We start from the raw sequence: 25,774 nt of genomic DNA, 5'->3' as shown, positions 1-25,774 counted from the left end.
ATATCCTTGGAGAGGTAAATAAAATTAATTACATTTCTACTGGGAGAAAGTTTAATTCGGTAGGAAATGTGTACAGAAAAATATCACCAAGGATGGAGTGCTAGAGTAAAAATTGAAAAAATATATGTTATCAGCACAGTATCTGCAAGCACATTCATACTACTAGCTACTCCAAATGTGGAGAAATAGAGGGCAAAAATCCCCATCTGGGGCCCACATGATCACTTCATGTGTGGGCAAGAAAATTAGGCTTTCTTTTATCCCACACACTCCTATTACTTGGCTCCATGCTCTCTGTTATTGTTAACTGCAAGTATTTTTGATTCATAATGTACTGTACATAAAATATACATCCTGAGGACTACATAGGAAATCCGTGGAAAGTTTTGTATGGCTTTTTGAAGTCTATTCTTTGAAGAAACCCTATTAACTGCAACAAACTTACTTATGAAAGAAGAGATGTTTTTGGATTCCTTCATACTAGATGTATTTAAGTGGCTAAACATATCATTTCCTCACTGGAAGTCCAACAGTTTAAAAATAACTAAATATTTATTAGAACTAGTGTGCCGTCATTTAGTAAATCAGACAAACTTAAACATTTAAATTCTTCCCATTAATCAGCGGTAACCAGAACATTTAGGCAACGTGAGCTTTAAAACACCTAGGTCATTTTCATGTAAGTGTTTTTTGAGGCTTATCATAACATACTGTGTATTTCTAAACCAATTTGATTAGAGTAGCAAGTTTAAAATCTTAAATTGCTGGAAAAAGTTCAATACCACGGTCCAGTCAAACTCATGAGTAGATTACACTGGAGTAGTATGACTTTGGAAACTCTGCAACTGGGTTTTTATGTTCCTTTCTTGCAGGTTGCAAAAGGGCCTACCTGTATGTTAGTCAGCAGGGTCTCTATGGAAGACAATCCGTCAGGAAACAGGAAAGGAGATGGAAAACCGGGAGGAAGTGGCTGTCCATGCCCAGTTAGAGAAAGTTTGTCAAGGCTGTCTCTTGCAGTTGGTGTGGAAAGCGGGGTCTCATCTGTATGTGATTGAAACAAAAATATAGAACAAGTTACGCTTGTCTGTTTTTATTAGACCTCAGTAATGGCTTCCCTAGTGGTTTCCAGAACATTTATTGCAAATTGGTTCCTGCTATCAGGAGAAAATGCTTTCTGCTGAATTTTCTTTAATGAAAAAGCTGTGGAGATACAACAAGATAACATTAATGAGTAACTTTATAAGCCTTTTAAATGCAGTCTCTAATGAGACTGAGTTTACAGTGCCATAGAATCTTTTTAAAACAAATATTATCTCATATATAGTTGTGATAATATATTCAGGCTGACTTTATGGGCACCTTCCCAATTATCTCATTTTAGTTTGCTCTGTTTGGATTGACAATAGAATCTTTCTAGAGCTCCATATAAGAGAAATACATTGCATATTAGTATGTTTCTTTCTCAATTAACCCTTTATGTCAATGATTTGTTCAAATATATTCTTAAGAAATCTACAAAAAGATTGTATAAATAAAACCTTTCATTTCACATCTAAAAAGACAAAGTGGAATAAAATATAATCATTCTAAGTTATAACTGAATTGTTCAATATCATTAAAACTAAAGGTCTAATTCTTCTTTTTTAATTTTTATTGTTGAAAGTATTACATATATCCCCTTTTTTCCCCCACTGACCTCTTCTAGCCCCCCTTCTCCCTCTTCCCAAACCCAGGCCTTCACCACCCTATTATCAGTGTCCATGGTTATGCATATATACATGCAACTTCTCTGGTTGATCTCTTCTCACCCACATACCCACCCTGAAGAAGGGTTCTAAAGAAGGGTAAGATAATACAGCTTCCATAACAATATTTTTAGAAGCCAAATATAAAGTCCTCTAAGATAAATCAGTCTTTACTTTGTTTACTGAATATCTTTCATCATTTTAAGCAACTTAAGAGTAAAGCTCCAATATAAATTACTTTTACTCTTATAATGAAATCTTTTTATTTAGTTCTTTATTAGTTAAATATGTTCAGTTTCATTTAAGATAGATACCAAGTATGGCTTATTGTAGTTTATTATATCACAGAGAAGATTTTATTCATGGCAGAATTCTCAATTTTATAAATATTTTATTTCACACCAGGAAAATTAATTAGCACAATGTATTTGCACAATCCTGATAGTATTTCTCAATTTTGCAAGTGGCTAGAAACTTCAGCACACCTGCATTTATGCTTATAATTTGATTCCACTGTTCTCAATCATTTCTTTATTTTTCATTACAACACTTAACCACACAACATGTTTTCCAATTACCTCTCTCTGGGGCAGAAGTATATGGAAGCTGCTATACTTCTCTGTCTGTAACTAATTTCAGAACAAGTTAAATTCATCTCCCTCACCTTGCCACATTTCTAGTTAATGAACTAAAAGGGAAGAAAAGTTGGGGAGGGGAACAATGAACACAAGGACTTCTATTAACCACACTCTTGACTCACTCACTCACTCACTCACTCACTCACTCACTCCTCTGCAGTTTTTCCTTCCAGTCCCTTCTCTGTTAACTTACTAACAGATGATCTGAGGCAACAGGTACCAGAGGAAGAAAAGGAGTAAGCATCTGAAGTAGGATTCATTGGGTTCTTATTTTCTTTTTTTAGTCCACTTGTCAACAGGGTTAAAGAAAGACAGCAGGGCATGGCTAATGTGATCAAGGTGATCTTGGACACCATTTACCTCGCTGTCATAAATTACTCCTCCGGACCAAGGCTGCTAGTGTTTTCTCACAACATCTCTGAAAAGGCGCTTGTTAAACATCTTTGTGCATGTGAAATTGTTTAAGAATGAAGAGCAATATTTTTTGATCAGCATCACCTTAGCTGTCACATGCTAAGGAACATGTGGCTTAATAGATCATGGGGATAATAATTGCTTGTCTCCTGAAGAAAGGCATAGAACCAGATGAGCACCTGAGATTGTGTTCAGCTTTAGTCTGTGACTCCACATTTCTTAAAGGTTATCCAAGAAAAAAGCATCATATGTATGGCTACACACACACTCACACATACACACACCTTTATTTAGAAGTTCCATCATCCCATGATGATTTAAACTTCAAAACATTTAAGTTTGACTATGTTCGCTTATTGTGTGAATTAATTAATTAAATCACTCGTGATACATGCATTCATGTAGCCAATGTTTACTTAACATAAATAATGTGCTGGGGATAGACCCTGGAGAGAGAATACTGAAAAACCCCACAATCTGTAAGCCTCAAGAAGCATTTTCTAGAATGACCAATCCCAATCATTAAATACCTAATTATTATAGTTAGCAAAGCATTTTGTCTTCCATCCTTATTCCATTACTACTCATTTTTCTCAGTATAAGATTAAAATTGTGCATATATATGTTTCATATTTTTTCTGCAGTTGCTTCAATTGAATGCTCATCTTGGTTCTCATGCTTTCAGCTATATGTGAGTAGACTATTATTTGGTATTGACTTATTTGATTTAATTAATTCATTTATTATTTTACATAGTAGAGATATTACATACAGTCACTTTAACTCTAACAAACAATCAAATTTAGGGCAGAGTGAGTGACTGCTTAAAAATCTTTTTAAAGGGTGATTCTTAAGATCAATAAACATTATATAAAAGAAAACAAACTAATCAAAGATCAAACAAACAAGACAAAATATTTGGGGGTATCAAAACCCTACTACCTTAGAAGAAGTTGTCATCTTGTGACAATTAGCATCATAGAAAGTCTCAGTTAGTCTGCCTACAAAGAGTGAAATTGAGAACAGGATTCTTCCTTTTAAAATAAAAGTGACCTTTGATATCTTAAATGTTCTAAGAAGATTAAAGTAAAAGTTTGAGAGACCAGACAACATGGAAGAGTTTTGACATCACATAATCTCTAAAGACTTCAAACAATGAATGATGCTGAAGCACAAATTCACAAAGGACATTATTCCAATTTTGTATATTGTACATATTTTTGAGTTTTATCTTTAAAAGAAGGTTGGCATGTCAGATATTATGATCTTTGATTATAGTATTTGACAATGTAATCTGTTTTTCATTCTTTAAAATTGTGCTCCTAAATAATGTGAAACTTATGGAAAAATTACAAAAATTGTACAAAGAATTCCTTTATAATGATGTGGTTGGTTGGATAGTAGACCCTCAACATATATGTCCTTGTCTAATCCCTGGAACCTAGTAATGCTAGCTTATTTGTAAACTGGGGTTTCACAGATGTAACTAAGTTAAGGCTCTTGAGATGAAGAGATCATCCTGCTTTTAGGATGCACCCTAATTCCAGTCTTTCTTTAAAAGAGAAAGTCAGAGGGAGATTTGAGAGAGACAGAGAGATCCACAGAGTAGGAGAGGAGGCAAAGAGAAGACAGAGGAGATCAGAATGTTGTAGCCAGTCACAGAATGCTGACAGCCACCAGAGCTAGAAGAGAAAAAGAATAGATTCTCTTTGATAGCCTCTTGAAGATAGCTTGTCCTTGCAGACACCTTGAGTTTATACTCCTGGCCTTGAGAACTGTGAGGAAATTAATTTCTGTTGCTTTAAGCCACCAAGATTGTGGCCTTTTGTTACAAGAGCCCTGAGAAACTACTTCAACTCTTTACCCCAAGTCACCAATTTCTCCATTTTCCCACATTTGCTTTTTATCTTTCTGTCTTCTCTCTCCCTTTCTTGTTCTGTGTGTACATATGTTTGAACCATCTTCCCCTTTCAATCCTTAAGACTTCACTGCATATTTCACAAGTACAAGGGCATACTCTTCCACAGTATAAAATGAGCAAGAATCACATCCACAGACTACTATTATTTAATCAAGAGCCCACATTCTATTTTCATTATCTTTGAGATATTTTAGTGTAAAGAGTTAAATAATATGCCTGGCCAGGGGTGGGTCAGTGGTTGAGTACTGACCCATGAGTCAAGAGGTCACTGGTTTGATTCCCAGTCAGGGCACATGCCCGGGTTGTGGGCTCGATCCCCGTAGGGGCATGCAGGAGTCATCGATGTTCCTATCTCTCTATCCCTGTCCCTTCCCCTCTCTCTAAAATTAAAATATATATATGTATATATATATATATTTATTTATTTAAAGAGTTAAATAACAAATAAATATTTTAATTTACTTGACAAGTACTCGGGGACTATTTTTTCTGGGCATGTAATAGCCCCTAAGATAGCCTCTCATGATTATTCCCTACTACTATACTTAATTCTCCCAGGAACTATCCCTTTAGTCTGAATTAGACCTAACAAATAGAATAAAACAAATGTGATGGGATGCCATTTCTGAGATTAGGTTATAAAAAGTCTGCAGTTCCTATATCTCTTTCCCTCCTTTTCTCTTGCATTTCTTACCCTGGTGGAAGCCAGTTATCATGTCATGAGACAGCCCTGTGGGGGTAACATGACAAGGGATGGAGGCCTGTCAAAAATCACGTGAGTCAGTTTCAAAGCAGATTCCCCTTGCGCAGCTGAGACTTTGTTTTATTAAATTTATTGGGGTGACATTAGTTAGTAAAATTATATGTTTCAAGTATACAATTTTATAATGCATCATCTGTATATTACATTGTGTGTTTACTACCCAAAGCCAGCTTTCCTTCTGCAACCATATATTTGACTCCTTTACCCTTTGCTCCCCCGCCCCCATCAACCCCCGCTTCCCCTCTGGTAACCACCATACTGTTGTCCATGTCTATGAGTTTTTGTTTGTTTGCCCGGTTTATTCATTTGTTACTTCAAGTTTTTTATTTCACATATGAGTGAAATCATATGGTTCTTGACTTTTTCCTACTTATTTTGCTTAGCATGATATTCTCAAGATCCATCCATGTTGTCGCAAATGGTAGAGTTTTATCTTTTCTTAGGTCTGAGTGCTATTCCATTGTATACAAGTACGATGTCTCCTTTATGTCCCAGTTGAGCCTTTAAGTGAGCGGCAGCCCAGTTGACAGCATAACTGCAACCTCATCAGAGGCCTTAAACCAGAGGCACCCAGCTAAGTTGCACCCAGATTCGCGATCCATAGAAACTATGAGATTTTTTAAATGTTTACTGGTTTAAGCCACTAAGTTTAGTTGTAATTTGTTACACAGCTGTAGATAAGTAAAACAGTATGTAACAGTTTTCTTTTAATACTTTGGAGTATAGGAAAAAATGACTTTCTATCTAGTTACTTTCAGTGACTGTTGAAATACAACAAAGTCAACCTTCCTTTTCTCATTTTATAAACCTAGCAGCTTTAATAAGACAAATTTTAGTATCACTCAAATCTATAATTCCACATTCCCTATTACTTCTTATACACATTTCTAAAAAGTAGAGACTTCATCAATATTGACTAGAGAATGGTAATGTCTCTTTGGAATAAGAAAAGTCAGTATCTTCTTAAATGCAGGTTTCAAAAGGTTATGAATATCTATGATTATATTTGAAAAAGAATCAGTCAACAAAAATAACATAAAGCACAAACATAAAATTTCAGAGCAAGTTATTGATTACTTAGGTTTACAAACTTAATTCTGTAAGAATCCTTAAATTATCCTGCTTTATTTTATTAAATTAGGAAATACTTCAACTATATATAAGACAAGCACTCCCAACACCTGGAATGGCAAATTAGGCGAGGCTAAGGGGGCACTGACCAGGGAATAAAGTAAGCATTTTTGAAATCTGTATTAACTAGGGTACTATTCTTTTTCTAAGTACTCCACATCCATAGGGGACTAGTAGTTAAGCCAGTCCTCAAGAGTTCCCATTATTTTTAAATTCCAAAGTAAGAATGGTTATTAACTTTAAAATATTTTTGCATTTTAATTCAGTTACAGGAAACTACAGTATTTTTTTAAGAAAAATAGAACAGCATGCATTACAAGCTAACAAATAATTTCATCATTTGGCCAGAAAAATATCTACTGATTAACATATTAATAATTGTGTAATAAATATAATGGTATTATAGTAATGTATAATCAGCTAACATCAATTAGAATAATAGATAATATAAAGAAAAAGTATATATGAAGAGAAGCAAATAGTCTTAAAATTCCAAAATCAATAAAGTATAAACGAATATTATTTCATTCTTCTCATCACTTCATTTCAGGATTTCGCTCATATTTTAAAGTCACTTCTCAATAACTGACTATCAGTAAGATTGATGACTCTGTAAGACAAGCTTTTTTTTCTGCAATCTTATCACACATAACAATTTAGCAGGATATCCGAAGGAACAATGTTGTTTAAAAAAAGGAGGCCTCTGCTTTAAAATGTTTTCTTTCCTGTTAATAAAATCTAATTCAGTTGTTATTTTCATAACTAATCCTTTTGGGCTGGAATTATATATTTTCTTTCAAATATGTATGTGTGTATGTGTGTTTATATTTTTGTCTCTGATGTCTTCTATTACATCATAAAACCAACTAAAAAAGACTCACTTTTAGAAAATCATATATTCCAAGTGGGTTCACATTTATTCCTCTTGATGTGGAATAGATAGCAACATTATTAAAAGGGAAAATCTCCGTGTTTAAAGTTTACACGTGTTCTGGGAGTTTGCATGAGAAAGCTATATTTCTATACTAGCAGAGTGAAAAAAAATGTTGACAAAGTCTTGAGTATGGTAGTTTCTATACAAAAGTGAATAATTATTTATAAAAATATATTTTTTCATTTGGTTAAATATACAGCATGATTGTATTGATGTTATATATACATCACAATTGTATAGAAAGATAAATGTATTTGTGTTTTTGAAAACTCATTAGCCACATTATTGAATTGGAATAGAGTCATAAATAATCTAAAAATTTAAGGACTGATGCTTTTAAAAATATTTGAAATTTATATCCAGATAAAACACAGCCATTTAAATTGAGTTCAATCATAACCTCAATTGTGGTTCATTCCTGCTTTAGGAACTCTGGTTTTAATTTGGCAATAGAAACTAATAATAAGGTTTAAAAATGCAATCCCCCAATCCTATAAAGTAAAAGGCTAATATGCAAATTGCCCCCTTGGGAGTTCCACTGACCAGGAGTTCAACCACTCACTATGACGTGTGCTGACCACAAGGGGACAGCGTGGAGTGAAGGAAGGCCCCTGGCCGGCAGCCGGCAGCTGGAGGAAGGAAGACCCCCATCAGCCCTGATCGCCAGCCAGGTCTAGAGACCTACCCATGCACGAATTTCATGCACTGGACCTCTAGTGTAATCATAAATCAGATAATGGCCATGTAATTTTCTTTCTTTCTATTTTCATATTCTCACAAAATAAAGAATTCCAAAATGTACATTAACATTTATTTGCATGGCTTTCATGTATCTATTTCAATTCTTATAAAATATCCAGGGGTCTCATGCAATAAAGCTTGTTTTCTATAGTTAACTTTAAGCCCATTTTTCAAATTCTGCACTCAAAATGACTCCAGAAAATTTTATAAAATTTTCACCATAATGTGTTACAGCTATCACATTAAATGTGATGACTGGCAAAATTAAAAGCAAATCAGGGTAGATTCAGAATGTGTGAGTTCAAGCTCTGGTTTACCAAGTTTTACCAAATACTAGAGCTCAGAATCCTTCTCTTATGTTCTATGAAACACATTTGCCTTATTTATTAAATGGATGATTACAAACTCAAAGAATTAGAGTTTACATCTATTTAGATTATTTATGTAAAACTTCTTTGTAAAATATAAAATACTAATGAATGTAAAGTATTAATAATTTACAAACCAACTAAATCGATTACAAGTTTCTTTTTGTAAACTTGGCTTCAATGTGCCATGGAACAATCTTGGTCTTGTACCATAAGCCCCTGGTTTCTCTGTTTCTATATTATTTATCCCCGAAGCTTGTGATAATAAAGTATCATGTCAACAATAAAATAATTGCTATATATTATTACAGTTGCCTTATGCAAACTAACCTTGAGTTAGTTCTGTGAACAGTTAAAATTATGATATAAGTAACTTGAGAAAGGGCAAAATGTATGAATTAGTTTATCAATTTCTCTTCAGGTAGCAGGACCTAAAAGAAAAGGGTAAGTTGACTTACACAGAAAGCAATGGGTACAGATTTTGAAAAGAATAGACTGTGAGGGGCATAAAGACATACTTAAGAGGTTCCATGGATCTACTTGAATGAACTAATATTAGAACCCTGAATTTTGAGTTTGGGTGAATAAAGGAAAATAGTTATTTTGGGAAGGAGATCATTTTAAGTGCATGTTTGGCAAGATGCTGCAGGTGTGTTAAAAAAATATACCAGACTCACAGTTCTGCCTAATTTAATTCATAAAGTCTTTATTACATACATATGCAACTTTCACCTTTATCTGTGTTTCTTAACTTTGGGATAGTTGACCTCTGAAATGATGATGACAGTTAGGGACCAGGCCTCATAAGAATAACTAGTCTCAGCCCTCGAACATAGAGTAAGCACATATTAATTTCTGTTGAAAGAATATGTGAATGAGATGAAAGGAGGCAAAAGATGGAAGAGTGCAACATGCAGAAATGAGAAGTATATAGTAGTCTCTGCTTACCCGGAGGTTACACCGCATTCATGATAGCAAAACTAAAACTGCTTTCTATTGGAAAACCACACTATTGATTACAAGGCAATTTTGCAGACATTATCTTGGGTTAGGAGGAATCTCTAAGAAGAAGATTTTTAAAATGTATGCAATTATAATCACAATAATGTTATGTGCCAAAAGATTGATTCAAATGGCACCAAGTGGTTATTTAGAAAAAGAAGAGATTATATATAGATCATGCAAATTTAGAGGAGAGTAAACAAGAAAGCTAAAATCCCCACAGCAAGGTACACTTGGAATGGACATTGGATATTGGAAAATTTAAACAGGGGGAAGCTAAGGAGTTCTATGAGGACAGCACCCAGGTATAATAGCTCAAGAATAACAGGCATCCAAAGTGCCCTAAAACCTTTGTATTTTTAAAGAGAAAGCCTATTTTCTACCATTAGTCTCAAACTACAGTCTTTAAATTCTGGTCATTCTGCATTTATATTTCAAACATTTATGGATGAGGAAAACTCTGAATCTAGGTATATATTTAACTAGTGGCCCCGTGCACAAATTTGTGCACATTGAAAGGAAATTAATTAGAAGAAATATTTTAATATTGCTATTCACCCTTTCTCTATAATAGAAGTGTCAACCAAATTCACGACCGACAAAGATAGATAAAAATACACGTGTGCAATTGGCACCAGCAAAAGCTTTATATGTATCACGCATGCGTGAGTCAACTTAGCCTTTTATATATATAGAATAAACTTGCTTAATTAGACCTGCTTTCTGATTTAGCTAAACTTTTTCCAGCCTAGTGAAACACCCCAACTTCTCTTTCAGGTAATTGTCAGCAACACAGCAGTAAATATCAACACAAAGCAGATTATTATTGTAGATCACGCAGGGAGAACAAAGGGTAAAATATTTAACTGCAGCAGTGTTTGACTATATTCTACACAGTGAGAAAACATGAAGTCATTTTCAAGGTTCACCATTTCTTACTTCTTTTCAGTCAGGTCAAGTTTCCTAAATCTTTATTTTCCGGTTAATGAAAAGAAAATAGGATTCCACCAAGTCTCCTATCTACCTACTCTAGGACTTCTGTGAGGATCAAATGAGATGAGGCATGGGAAAATGCTTCACAGACATTTGGTTAAAGTGTAAAATGTTTCCACTTGGGTATAAAGTAAGTCATGTTCCTGGAAGAAACTGCAAGGAGGCTAGTTGCTAGGTAGAGGAAGTCAGGCATTGCTACATGACATCATTACCCTGATGAACACTTAGCATATTAGCCTTTTATATATATACTAGTGGCCTGGTGCACGAAATTTGTGCATAGGTGGGTGTCCCTCAGCCTGGCTTGCACCCTCTCCAATCTGGGACCCACTTGAGGGATGTCCGACTGCCGGTTTAGGCCCAATCCACAGGGATCAGGCCTAAACTGGCAGTCGGACATCCCTCTTGCAATCCGGGACCGCTGGCTCCTAACCGCTCACCTGCCTGCCTGCCTGATTGTCCCTAACCATTCTGCCTGCTGACCTAATCACCCCCAACTGCACTCCTTTCTGGCCTGATCATCCCCAACTGCCTCCCCCACCCCCCGCCGGCCTGATCACCTCCAACTGCCCCCCCCCCCACACACACACACACAACTGCTGGCCTAATCGCCTCTGCCTCGGCTCTGCCACCATAGCTTTGTCTGGAAGGAAGTCCAGAAGGTCTCCCAGAAGGGTTCCCGGTCTAATTAGCATATTACCCTTTTATTAATATAGATAGATATTTTCAAACTTGGCCTTGACAGCAAACTCATCACTGCCCTTGGCAATTAAGATGGAAGTAAAGGTACACAGATATCTATGAATATCCCCCCCCGCCCCCCCACTACTTGGAATTGGTTGGCAAAAATGGAACGGCACTATTCATTAAACACACACACATAGTCCCACAGACATACATACACACACAGACACACACACACACACATACACACACGATTTATCTTTAAAACATTTTGGGTGGTTTGTTTCTCAAGTCATAAGTATAAATGTTCATGAAAGAGCTGGTGTATCTTAGGTTGAAAAGATCCACTTAACTGACCTTTCTGTCTTTTCCATGGCCCTGTAGGTTTAACCTCACTGCTGATATTGCAAGTGAGTGTGGGAAAGCATTTACTGAAAGCTGCATAACAGGCAAGGTTATATTTACTAGGCTGATGTTTTGCATATCTGCACAGTAGGGCCATTAAGGGTTCTAAGAGCACAACGGAAACAATCATAACATTTGTTTTTAGATGACTGACTCAGGACATGTACACCAGGCTTTATATAGAAACTGTTTTTGTTTTATTAAGGGACTGTTTGCCTGTTAGTGATAACATCATTAAAAATAAATGAAAGGGGGCTGGTAAAATGCTTCCCCAAAGCAGAAACCTAATTAAAGGTGATATGCCTGCTATGAGGGTTTGTTTTCAGGACTCAAAAATAGAACAAGGTTAGTTCTTTCTTATTTTGTAAAGCCCAAAGAAGATCTCACAGTAAAACATCACTTCTGATCTAATTTTCTATTTCTGTGTACTTTAATAATCCACTTTACAGTCTGTGCTTGCCCATGGAAAGTGAACTAGTTTTGTTCTTACAGATAGCTTCATCATGTCATAGTGCATGAAAAGAAAATCTGATGGTTCAGCGCAAACAAAAAATGCACTCTCCTTTGAAAGCAAATTGTACAGGTTGTAATATATGCAGTAATAGTCATTGGAATAATGCACACACAAACATTTCATGGTCCTAAAAGACCACTTTTGAGAACCTCAGTTAATGGTTTAAAAAAAATTCCAAATCATAGTTTATAATTTCAGAGTTAGAGAGAAAGAGAGAGAGAGAGAGAGAGAGAGAGAGAGAGAGAGAGAGAGAGGAAAAGTAGACTCTTTCATTTTAAGGGGTGGAGTTACTCTAATTTCATGGATGGTGGAAAAGCAGGAAACTGCATTCCCTTGATAACTCTGCCCTTATTGTGCTATGACCTTGGCCAATTTACTTAAATTTACATCTGCCAAAAATGAGTTTCTGAAATGTGTTTTGAGAATTTTCTGGGGGCAGGGGAAAGGAGCTGTCACATGAATCCAAGGCCTCTTCAAAATTAATATTACTTTAGAAGCAAAGAGAAAATGAGGAGAAACACTGGGCAAGCTCACAGGGTGCCATGGTTTGCTATCTTGGTTTCCTGTCACCTCTGCACAGTTCTATTTCATTGATGAGTCTCCAAACTGAAAATGAATCTTATTGCTAAGTGAATAAAACAGCACAATTCCCAGATTATCCTCCGGAAATATAAAATAGCTTTCACATTATGGAATATTTAAACTCTGATTCTCATATGGGTTTTAGGCTAAAATTATCATGGAATTATTAAAAAAATGTAAGTTATCTTTGGAAATCATTTGGTATAAATTGATTTTTCAGATGAAACACCCCAAACGTGATTGACCCAATGTTTTTCAAATGTCTGTAAATTCTCATTTCTCTCTCTTTTTTTTTTAATTAGCAGCTATAGTATCAATTTAGATAAAACAGTAAGGAAGAATAACATTTTGAATCATTCCAAGGATATGTGGACCCACAAACACACGTGCACGTGTGACAATTGGAGAAATGTCAAGCCTGGCATGTTGTTAATAACTACTAGGGGATTGTAGGAGTGATAATGGTAAGGTGATTGAGAGTTAAGGAAAAGAGTCCTTAACTTTAAGAGATACTCACTGAAAAAAAAAAAAGATTAAATAAAATATGTTTGGAATTGGCTTCAAAATAATCTGGGGAAGAGAAGGAATAGGTGGAGAGACTGAGGAAGCAAGTCTGGACTTGAGATGATCATTGTTAAAGATGAATCAGGGATAGGTCTATGGGGGCTGCACTATCCCATACTAACTTTCTATTTGTTCGAAACTTTCCGTAGTAAAATGTTTTTAACAAAAATAATTTTACTCAGTAAAATTCTATTAACTCCTTTGTTGTAAAAAAAGTCAGGGGCATTGGTATGATAATGGTCATCATTGTTATCATCAAAGTATCCAGCATATACTGAGTCTTTTCTGTGTATGCAAAGCAATGTTCTAAGCAGTTTACATGCATTAACTCATTTAATCTTTACAATAATCCCATTAGACTGTCACTAGGGGTATATTCATTTTACACATGAGTAGGTAGAGGTAAAATAACTTAATTAACTTGCCAAGATAACTTGGCTAGTGAGGAGAGGAGCCAAATTCAAACCCAGCAGCCTTGTTCTGGAGCCTATGATTCTTTGACACTCAAGGAGTAAAATATAAATTTCTATAAGCATTTGAAAAATGTATTGAATATGTGTTTCAGATGTGTGTAAGAAACATATACTCCAACAAAATAAAATAATTTTATAATTATCTCAGAGTAGAAAAAAAAAACACAGACTTTTCTATTTCACTCCTTTCTTTTTAATTTTAATTTTTTTCAATTATAGTATACATTCAATATTATTTTATATTAGTTTCAGATGAACAGCATAGGGGTTAGACAATCATATCCTTTATAAAGTATTCTCCCTAATATTCCCAGTACCCATCTGACACCATATATAGTTATTACATTGTTATTGATTAAATTCCTTATGCTGTGCTTTACATCCCCGTGACCATTTTGTAACTACCAATCTGTACTTCTTGATCCTTTTACCTTTTTACCCAACCTTCCAACCCCCTTTCTCTCTGAAAACCATCCATCTGTCCTCTATATCTATAACTCTATATGTTCCTGTCACTCTTTAATTTTAAACAAAGCTTAACTTACTCCTTAAAACCTAGCTAATCATCATCCTAAGCAGTCAAGATTTCCCCAGATTGTCTACTTCCACTACTATGGTTATTCATTTTTGAAGCAAAGCTATCTATCTTAGAAATGGAATTCCAGATTATCTCCACATGGGACTAGAGAAATCCAGCCAAGAATATAATAGACATTTAATATCAACCCTAACTTTAACTATCCCACACAGGTATCTCCCTGCAAATTTCCTCACTATATCTTTACCTGATACCATACATACTAACACGGTCTATAATTTCCTGGCGAAAAATATTTAATCTTGAAACTATCACTTTTTAATTGACATATATATGCATTGCATGAGGTAAAAGAGAAAGGCTCATTTAAAGATTCTTAAAGTAAAAAAAATAGTGTCCAAGTGAGTCACTTCAGAAGGAGCAGGTGTCATGCCTCACCCTTTATCAGCTACAATGAAGTCCTGGCTATTGCCACAAACTGTCTTCTGCACTTTTCCTAATTGAACCTCTCCTGAATTTCCTCATTGTGTAACCCTAGCCATGAACTCACTTTCAACAGGAAGAACTTTAGTTTTCTAAATCACCCTTTCTCAGTTTCAGACCTCACTCCTCCCATCTCCATTAGTTGCTCCCTCCTCAAACCAGGAGCTTCCATAGTTCTCGGTTACTACTCTGCTCAGATAAGATATCGTACATCAGGCTGCTGGGACAACTGCCCTGACTAGACATCAGCTTAAGTCTAGATAGATCCATCCATGTAAGCCTTATAATTTACTAAGCATAATGACTCCTTCTAAGCTGCAGTTGTGTTTTAATGGGTCCCTACACTCCACCTCAACTTACCACAATCTCTTGAGACCAGGAATGTGGCACGTGAATGTGAAAAGTCTCCTAAGGTGATATATAAGGTGATATACTTGATAAGCTCCTACCTATTAGGCTTCACTGGCTTGAAACAATTCGTCTTCCCCTCCTGTCCATAATAACCAATTACTAACACATTGTATCAGGACTACTATTTCAAATGATCAAATTCATTGAAAATTATCAACAAACATATTTCTTTACAGGTGTGTTGCTTAAGTATGTCTAACATGAAAAACTGTGAGGGAAGGAACTTTGTCCATCTTATTCACCTGTGTAACCTCAATGTCTAGCATGTAATACATTGTTATTATTGATTAGTTGAATATCTGATATACTGGTAATGTATTTCCCAAACTAGTTAATTTGTTAAGTTCTTAGTTCTTATTAATAAAGATAAATTTTAACTGAGGTTAGGTTACATTTTAATTAGTTGAGTCTGAATGAGACAGTATCCTATATAATAAAAGCCTAATATGCAAATTGTCCCCTTGGGCGGTAGTTTGACTGGGAGTTTGACCGCTCACTATGACATGCGCTGACCACCAGGGGGCGGCGCAGAACATGGCTGGTGTCGGCGATGTGCTGTGTCCTCTTGCCAGCTACCTGGGGGCAGGGGTGATGGGGATGGAGGTGCAGTGAGAATGCGGGGTGTCCGCCGAGTTTGCTCTCATTTCCTCTGCTACCCTCTCCCGAGATGCCAGGGCTGAAGCCCCTGCGCTCAGGTGCTGGGCACCCACGAGAAGCCCACCCCGCACCCTTGCGGCCTCTTCCAGGTGAGCCAGGCCGCAGCCACCAGGACCACAGGGGCTGGGTCGGGCTCCCTGTGGGTTCACGCAGGAGCCAGTCTGCCAGGCCGGCTGGGAGAGAGCGTGCTGCCCACTCAGCTTCCCTGAGGCGCCACTGGGTGGCCCAGAGGCCCATGTTGCGCCCCGGCCTGCGGTGTCCAGCCGCGCTCACTGCATCTCCGTGTGGGGATTCGGGCACCGTGACTCAGGTGGAGGGGGGCGCGCAGGGTCCAGGGGCCCAGGTGCTTCCCAGGGACCAGAGGTCAGCTGGGGCCTGCCCTTCCATGCCAGGAGTTTCCACTTGGATTGCAGGCTAGGCCTAGGGACCGCACCCATGCACATATTTCGTGCACCAAGCCTCTAGTAAATAATAAATGCTTTTGGTTTGGGTTGCCTTTTCAGAAATGTGTATCCAGCATACAAAATTATTTATGATGTTGAAAATTCTATTTTTTAAATTCCAAATTTAAAAAATTAAATAAATACACATGGGGCTACCCAGTGCATGTGTAGAAAACAGTAACATTTGATTCATCTCTCCAAAAGCAATTTTGGCTGCTTTGGGCTGCCAGAGATTTGACATTACAGAGAGTATCCATACAAAGTTTGATGAGTATCCTGTCAAGAATATAATAAAAACTAGAAATTGATAGGAGGTTAAATTAAGTGACCTTCATATCCCTTTTACCTATTGAGATTTTATGACTTCTTCCCTAAAAACTAACTGCTTTCTTACAATGTCATATAAAAATGCAAAGGAGAGCACTAATATTTAGGATTTAGGGAAATATAAAAAGTTGAGAGTGTATGTTTATATCATTGTCAGCATTCTTCTCTTGGTGAGAAGGGGATTCTTCATCAGCACAGCTGTTATTTTGCAACCCTCAGAGCATAAAAACATAATGCAAAGTTCCTGGACCTTTACTATAGTAAAAGTTTAAAACAATAATTTCCAATGTATAAGGACTTGTTCTTTGTTGCAAAGAAAAAAGATGATATTGGCAGATTTATAAAATCGTTGTTACTAGCTTTGTAATATGTTATATTTCCAAAAAAATGTCAAAAATTGAATAAAAATGAGAAATCTTGCTTAAGTTTTTCTTTATTACGTATTTTAATATTAATTTTAAAAACTATTTGCTTTACATTTTAAGTTACTTTAAAAATTCAAATTAAAAACACACACCATTAAGCAATCTTTTCATTAAAGTATTTCCTGTTATCTTCTACTTTAGATTGTAAATAATGTTTGTTATTTGACAAATAAATTACCTTTCATTACTTATTTCTTCTCCTTATGTAAGATTTTATAAGAATGCAACCTGGAAATTTTCAATTGCTTTCCATTTTAGCTCATGTACTTTAAGATGAACAAATTAAGTCCAGCCAGCGTAGGTCAGTGGCTGAGCATTAGCCTATGAACGAGGAGGTCACAGTTCAATTCCCGGATAGGACACATGCCTGGGTTGCGGGCTCCATCCCCAGTATGGGGTGTGCAGGAGGCAGTCGATCAATTATCCTTTCTCATCATTGATGTTTCTATTTCTCTCTCCCTCACCCTTCCTCTCTGAAATCAATAAAAATATATTTTTAAAAATGAGCAAATTATAAGTATCATGTGTATTAAGAGATGAGCTCATCAATGACTTAATACTAAGTGAAAAATTGAAAACAATGAAAATATTCAACTTTATTGGAAACTACATACTTGAACAAGTAAATCAAACATGTAGATTTTACTCCTGCACTCTCTTGACAAACATAAAAAACTCACATTGCTCTTTAATGTTATTTTACATTAGATAATTTAAAGAAATAGTATAACAAAAATAAATAAGCAAAAATGGTATAGCATACATTTTCAAACTCACACATAGCTGTAGAGATTCTGATATGTCCTCCACCTACCTGAGCCCAAGACAGTTGTTACAAGGAAGAATTTATCTTAGAAGTCTCTTCTTTTTAGTTGGGAATTATTACAAACTAGAGGCCCGGTGCATGATATTCATGCACGGTGTGTGTGTGTGTGTGTGTGTGTGTGTGTGTGTGTGTGTGTCCCTCAGCCCAGCATGCACACTCTCCAATCTGGGACCCCTTGAAGGATGTCCGGTAGGATCGGGCCTAAATGGACAGTCGGACATCCCTCTCACAATCCAGGACTGCTGGCTCCCAACTACTCACCTGCCTGCCTTCCTGATTGTCCTTAACCACTTCTGCCTGCTAGCCTGATCACCCCTTAACCACTCCCCTGCCAGCCTGATAGATGCCTAACTGCTCCCCTGCCAGCCTGATTGCCCCTAACTGCCCTCCCCTGCAGTCCTGGTCACCCCTAACTGCCCTCTCCTGTAGGCCTGGTCACCCCTAAGTGCCTTCCCCTACAGGTCTGGGTCCCCCCAACTGCCCTTCCCTGTAGGCCCAGTTGCCCCCAACTTCCCTCCTCTGCCAGCCTCGTCACCCCTAACTGCCCTCTCCTGCAGGCCTGATCACCCCAACGGCTCTCCCCTGCAGGCCTGGGTCCCCCCCAACTGCCCTTCCCTGCTGGCCTGATCGCCCACAATTGCCCTCCCTTGCAGGCCTAGTCCCTCTCAACTGCCCTCCCCTGCTGGTCATCTTGTGGTGGCCATCTTGTGTCCACATGGGGGCAGCCATCTTGTGTTGGAGTGATGATCAATTTGCATATTATTCTTTTACTAGAGGCCCGGTGCACGAAATTCATGCATGGAGGGGGGTTGTCCCTCAGCCCAGCCTGTACCCTCGCCAATATGGGACCCCTCAAGGGATGTCCGACTGCCCGGTGGGATCGGGCCTAAACGGGCAGTCGGACATCCCTCTCACAATCCAGGACTGCTGGCTCCCAACTGCTTGCCTGCCTGCCTTCCTGATTGCCCCTAACCGCTTCTGCCTGCCAGCCTGGTCACCCCTAACTGCCCTCTCCTGCAGGGTTGATCACCTCCAACTTCCCTCCCTTGCAGGCCTGGTCCTTCTCAACTGCCCTCCCTTGCAGGCCGGGTGCCTCCCAACTGCCCTCTCCTGCTGGCCATCTTGTGGTGGCTATCTTGTGTCCACATGGGGGCAGGATCTTTGACCACATGGGGGCAGCTATATTGTGTGTTGCAGTGATGATCAATCTGCACATTACTCTTTTATTAGATAGGATAGAGGCCTGGTACAGGGGTGGGGGCCAGCTGGTTTGCCCTGAAGGGTGTCCCGGATCCGGTGGGGGTTCCCTTGGGGCATGGGGCAGCCTGAGCAAGGGGCCTGTGGTGGTTTGCAGGCCGGCCACGCCCCCTGGCAACCCAAGCGGAGGCCCTGGTATCTGGAATTTATTTTCCTTCTACAATTGAAACTTTGTAGCCTGGAGCAGAGCCAAGCCTGGGGCTCCCTCCACGGCCGGCAGCCATTTCTTTTGGGGTTATAATTGAAACTTTGTTGCCTTAAGCGGGTGGGCCTGGCCAGGGTGTGCGGAAAGCTTTGCTTCCCCTGTTGCAGGTGGCAACCCTGGCCTGCTCTCTCAAGCTCCATTCTGCCGCCATTTCTGTTTGAATTTGTTTACCTTCTATAATTGAAACTTTGTAGCTTGAGTGGAGGCTTAGGCCTGGCAAGGGCAGGTGGAAAGCTTGGCTTCCTCTGTTACCTAGGAAACCTTGCTCTCTGTGGCTGTAGCCATCTTGGTTTGGGTTAATTTGCATGGTCGCTCTGATTGGATGGTGGACGTGGCTTGTGGGTGTGTTGGAGGTATGGTCAATTTGCATATTTGTCTATTATTATGTAGGATTAGATAGGATATGTATCCTTATTGTTTCTCTTATAATCTATTCTAAAATATATCTTGTAACTTTTACATCATACAAATTATCCACAGAGATTTCAATGTAGTGCTTACCATAACAATAGCTTCAAAATGCCATGATATTCTTAAGGAAGTTATTTCCTTTACAAAATCATTTTCACAGCTGTTAAATTAAATCATAACTTTAATCAGAGAGCTTTCAGAAAACCAAATCAACTTGAAATATTAATACATTTTATTTTGCCAATTAATTCAGTTGGCAAGCCAGTCAAATTTCTAGAATTTGGACTTTCTAGAAATATTTGTGGATGAATAGCAAATGTAATACAGTATGTTGTGTACTGTAACAAAGACAAGAATAAGAATATCAGAGCAAGTAAGGACATTTAGAGGAAATTGGACAAGTAAGGACATTTAAGGACATTTAGAGGACTGCCTGCAGGAGGAAAGATCAGGATGAAGGACAATCAGGATAGAAACCTCATGGTGAAAACCTACTCAGGTTATATGGAGAGTAGAAATAACTTTTCAAAAAATATAATTTATTGTCTCAAATATTATTAAAAGGTTCTGAACTCTCCATCTACTTTAGATGTGGTCCTCTATCATGAATTTTTGTTAACAATTAAACATTTAAAAAAAACAACCTTATATATAAATGTTCACTGAAATGTTTTCATTCTATTACTCCTATAGTTCCTTAATAGGAAAAGAACTGAGGCTAGATTGAAAGATTGTTTTCCTGGTAAGCCCATGTCACTCCTAGTGATTACTGTCTTGTTTTCTAAGAAATATTTTAAGGAATGATTTTAGAATCTTCCTCAGGATCATTCTAAAGGTGCTTCCTTTACAGTCTGTGAAATGTGCCTCTATTAAAAAAATCAAACCTCATAAGCTTTTTTTACTCATCGATTACTTATCTGTGGGCCAGCAAATTCAGCTATAAATTTAGTCCAGATATCTTAGAACATAATTCACGTGGCCTGAATTCATTTAGAACAGCCAAGACTTTTCTTCCCATTCATTCATCTATATTGGGCTCTCATGATAGTTATTCTCACTATTAATACTTTCTCAAGGAAAGAGAAAGAAGAGAAAAGAAAAGCTTATTGTACTTCTTTATATCATTTTGAATGAGTGACATGTATACTGAAGAGAGAACATGCTAAAAAATTATATTGTAACTTGGTTACTTGACTGCAATTTGCGTTTATCTCCATCCTAAATATGGAGTTTCAAAATCTGGGAGGGAAGAATTAGTTTATATTTTCTCTAAGCTTTTCAATCTGGATTCTTGATCCAGCTTTTCCAAAAATTAATCATGATATTAAGTCATTCTCTTCCCTGTCTCAAGTTTACTAAGGAATTAGGATATAAATACTGCAAATGTGTCCTCTTTTTACAGACTTGCCCCCTTTTCCCTGAATAGTTCTAGCATTGTTCAATATATACCCCCCCTTTTTAAGGTTCATTTTTATTATTTTTTCAATGTTGACATTTTACAGGACATTATTGACATTATTCTCCCCCTTTGTCCATCTTCACCCCCACTCCATGGACATGGACAATAATTTAGTATACCCCCTTTTCAATCTAAAAAAATCTCCCTTTATACCAACCTCCAATTACCATCCCAATTTCCACATTCCTTTTGGAGTTGATACTCTCTGTAATCTCATCTTCTCCCCTGTCTAATCAATTTTTATTCCTACCTCTCTAATAAAACTACTTTTATCAAAATTAATTGCCACCCATATTGCCAAATCGGAGTGTTAATTCTTAGATCTCCCCATTCATGACTTATCAGCACCCCTCGACATGTTGACCATCAATTTATCCAGTTTTTAAAACTCTTTTTCACTTGTCTACCAGGACAATATACCCTCTTTTTCATCCCAAATCTCAATGGCCGCTTTTTCTTAGTATCTTTATTGCTTTCCTTTTTTTATCTAATCTCTCATGCTCAATACATCACAGGGTACCTTCTGACCTTGTTTTCTTTGCTGTACCCATTCCCTAGTGATCTCATTCAGACTCATGCCTTGAAATATCAACTGTATGCTGATGGCTCCAGAGTTATACCTTTAGCTCAGACCTTTTGGCTAAAGTACCCTCATCTCTAGACTCATATCCCCACTGGGATATCGAACAGGCATCTTGAAATTCACATGTCCAAAAAAGCAAACAATTACCCAGTTCCATAACTCCTACCTTTATCATCTTGTTAACCTCAGTCCCATTCCATTCCCTTTCTTCTAAGAGTCAACTAAAATGATGAATTTGTAGTGTTTCATTCTAGTCCATATACCTGTAGGTAATATATACATATAGTGATCTAGATAGACATATCCATATTTGTGTGAGTAACCATGAGTAACACTTAACATATTTGGGAGTTAAATTTACATAAGTACCATGACATTAATAATATATTTTTCTAACATTATGTTTTTGAGACTTATCTAAATTGGCTCATATAAATATATTTATTTATTTGAAATGCTACATGGAATTCCATTATATAACTATGCTATATTTTATTTATTTATTCCTCCATTACAGCATTCAATTGGTTTCAAAATATTTATTATTATAAGCATATTGCTATAAAATGCTTTAATTATATCAATGTACTAGACCTTCAAATACACTATTTTATGTATCTCACAAAATATGTTTAGTATTTTCCTTTATCACCATGAAAGAAACTGAGTATTAAAAAGATTGAATAATTCTCCTAATGTTCCCCAATTAATCAAGAACAGAACCAGAATTTGAAATCACATTTATGTCATACATCACCCAGAATTTTTTCTTACCACACTGCCTTGTGTGCTTCTAAATCCCATAATGTTCTTACTGGAATGATGCTGACAGTAACAATGAACAATGAGAAAGGTTCATTACCAGCCTTAATCCTTGCTTCAAGGAGAATTCTAGAAAATCATGAGTGAGCAATGAGGTCATGAGGGTACAGAAGAAATATGGGAATAGTGGTGGCAGACCATTTAGAAAACTACCTTTTAAAGCCTTGTTATCAACTAGTTGGCCACTCCAGTTCCAGAGCTACTGGCAAGAAATTCACAGGAACTGGTGACTAAACTGTGGGACAGGAAGAAATGCAAATAAAATAAAAAGTCTTAGTTTGTGTCCTTGGGAGCCAGGAAAAAACTAAGAAAACTCGAAAAAAAGAAAAGAACCAAAGACCCTCAGAGCGGTTGAAAGGAATATGTTGAAGCAAATAAATCTAAGTATTTGATGGCATTCCCTTTAAAATAAAGATTTATATTGCTCACCAAAGACTTTGAGCCAAGAATTCTTACTTGCTCTCTAAACAAGAAAATAATTTTAAAAACTACAAATAAATAGAAAAAAAGAAAGAAAAGGAAAAAATCTTGCAGGCTCCTTGTAGACACAAATCTAGAATTGTAATGATTATCTTCTCTACTTCTCCTTACCTCCATACACAAGCCACTTCGCCCCCAACTAAAGATTCAACAGTAAGCAGTTACTGAAACCAACCTTCAGGATTAGTAGGAGGAGTATTATAAGGCATATCAAGCTAGGAAGTTAAACAAAACAAAAACTCAGTGTCAATTTGTGTTTACGGATCTGCTCTGGCCGTGGGCCCTGCTGCTAGTAGTTGCATTCCTGCCTTGTTTCCCTAGAGGATTTATTCCAAATATAAGTGGGGCCCATCCTGCGCCAGAACCTGCGCTCAATATCTTGGCTTCCCTTGGCTTATAGTTCTTATGTCTCTCATCTTAGCATTTTTGTTCTTGGAAATCCAACACAGAAGCCAAATCTCCATGATCAGGTTTTCCTCAGTGCATTCAAATATCTTTTTTTTCCCCCTCAGGATTTCACTTTTGCCCACTGCTTACAGGCCTTCATTTGCCACCTGTCATCTGCCAGTACTCTCTTTGCCACCCATCTGTTTGGGCATCCCAACTACTACCTAACCTCTCTGCATCATGTCCCTCATACCGACAGATTCTGTGAATTTGGAATATAATGAGGTTCTGTTTGATTTACCACATAAGTTAAAAGCATCCACTATATAGAAGGAAAGGATTAATGGGACAGAGGGAGATGCTCTGGTATCCCTCTAGAGTAGGAATTTTTGCCCAGCCGGTGTGGCTCCGTGGTTGAGGGTCGATCTCTGAACCAGGAGGTCATGGTTCGATTCCTGGCCGGGGCACATGCCTGGGTTGCAGGTTGAATCCCTGGTAGGGAGTGTGCAGGAGACAGCTGATCAATGATTCTCTCTCATCATTGATGTTTCTCCCTCTCCCTCTCCCTCCCTTTCTGAAATCAATAAAAAAATATTTTTAAAAAATAGAGTAGATATTTTCAATCTTTTTCATCTCATGGCACACTTAAACTGGTTACTAAAATTCTGCACCACACCAAAAATATTATATATTTTGCCAATCTGACAAAAAAATAGGTATATTTTTTATCTATTCACATCAGATGGCTATTGTTGTGTTGGCTGTTATTATCATGTTTTTTGACAAGCTAAGGGAAAAGATATCAGTGTCTCTGATGAAATAGTCAGGTATTACATGTTTTAAAAATTCTTGTGGCACAAGAAAATTGCTGTTCTAGAGATACAGAGGAAAACTAACACAAAAGAAAAAGAAAAAAAACAAACAGAGAGGAAAAAGCCAATGCCAACTATGAGGACTGAATAAAGAACATTGATGTTGTCAGGAAACACAAATATTTGGTCTTGTAGACCAATAACATCCAAAGATTTGGATAATTTTATTCTGACAGACTTTCCCTGGATCAGAAAATGTAAATAAAATCTAACATTATCTGATCCTTAACAAATCAAAAACCTATATGAAGAAATGTTTGTTTTCATGTATAAATTGGCCATAAAAATATTGCACAGAACAACTTGAAAAATAATTTCAAATGTATCCACATTTGTTAAAATGTTGTGTTTCTGCATTGATTCATATATGCCTTTTATTGTTTCAATTATAAAAATCCAATTTAAGAAACCCACAGCAGAATCATTATGCCTATAAAGAAAAGCTAGAAAGGTAATCTTTTTTAAGGGTTATACATCTTAGAAAAAAAAAAAAACTGAAACATAGATACTTTGGAAAATAAAATCAGAGAGCAATTAGTGGAAATGGCTACACTTAAATTCAGCAAAAGTATAAGAAATAGAACACTGCAAAGAAATATGCACAGACTTAGAAGTATACACAGTAATTGGAAACATCTGCTAACAAATACAGGTACTACAAGACCTGTTTCAAAGACTAAATTAGACTCATTTGTTATTAGTAGTATATATTTGCATTCAATTAATGTGCTATAATCCTTTAAAAGTATGCTCACTTAAGTGGGTTAAACATGTTCATTGTAATCTTGTTTATACTAATAATTGGCTTAGCAAATCTTTTCTTTATATCTAGTACAAAGGTAAACTTTATCAAACCCAAGCTGAATTATCATAAATTCCATATTAGCAGAAACCAAATTAATGAGGTTTGATTGTACCATGGAAATTGCTTTTGCCATTTGCTTAATTTCATCTGCTCCATATAATTACCAAAAACTCAAGTGATGAAGAAGGTAGATAATTCAGTATTTGCAAAAATATTAGGGGAAGCAAGCAAACTTTCAGAAACTCTAATTTAGTGTTATTTTTATTTGTTTAGGTTCAGTGTGCAGTATGATGTTAAGTATATTACTGTACCATGCTATTATGGAACAGATGTTAAATGCAATGTAAAAATGTCAGGGGTAAATGATTGATGATCCTCTTTGCCATTTCAAAGTAAACCGTGATTATTTATATGCTCTGGACATTGCTTGAAAGCATCATATTAAATCTAAACAATTGATCCATTTTCAAGGGTTTTTGTATAATGTATTATTTATGTGTTTTTTTATTCT

The 25,774-nt window shown here is 36.8% G+C and overlaps 1 protein-coding gene across 2 annotated transcripts in view; it reads right to left on the bottom strand.

Moving 5' to 3' along the window:
- Positions 1-25,774, bottom strand: part of DACH1 (dachshund family transcription factor 1) — a gene marked incomplete at its 3' end in the record, with an annotated part of 435,140 nt that overhangs the window by 57,232 nt on the left and 352,134 nt on the right. For both annotated transcript variants that reach the window (XM_079778550.1, XM_079778549.1), the window contains exon 7: positions 890-1,041. In XM_079778550.1, the coding sequence (XP_079634676.1) occupies positions 890-1,041 (152 nt within the window). The remainder of the gene's footprint in view (positions 1-889; positions 1,042-25,774) is intronic.

Source organism: Cnephaeus nilssonii (assembly GCF_951640355.1).
Source record: "Cnephaeus nilssonii genome assembly, chromosome: 8".
NCBI classification, from domain to species: Eukaryota; Metazoa; Chordata; class Mammalia; order Chiroptera; family Vespertilionidae; genus Cnephaeus; species Cnephaeus nilssonii.
This window is presented reverse-complemented; position numbering and strand designations above follow the sequence as displayed.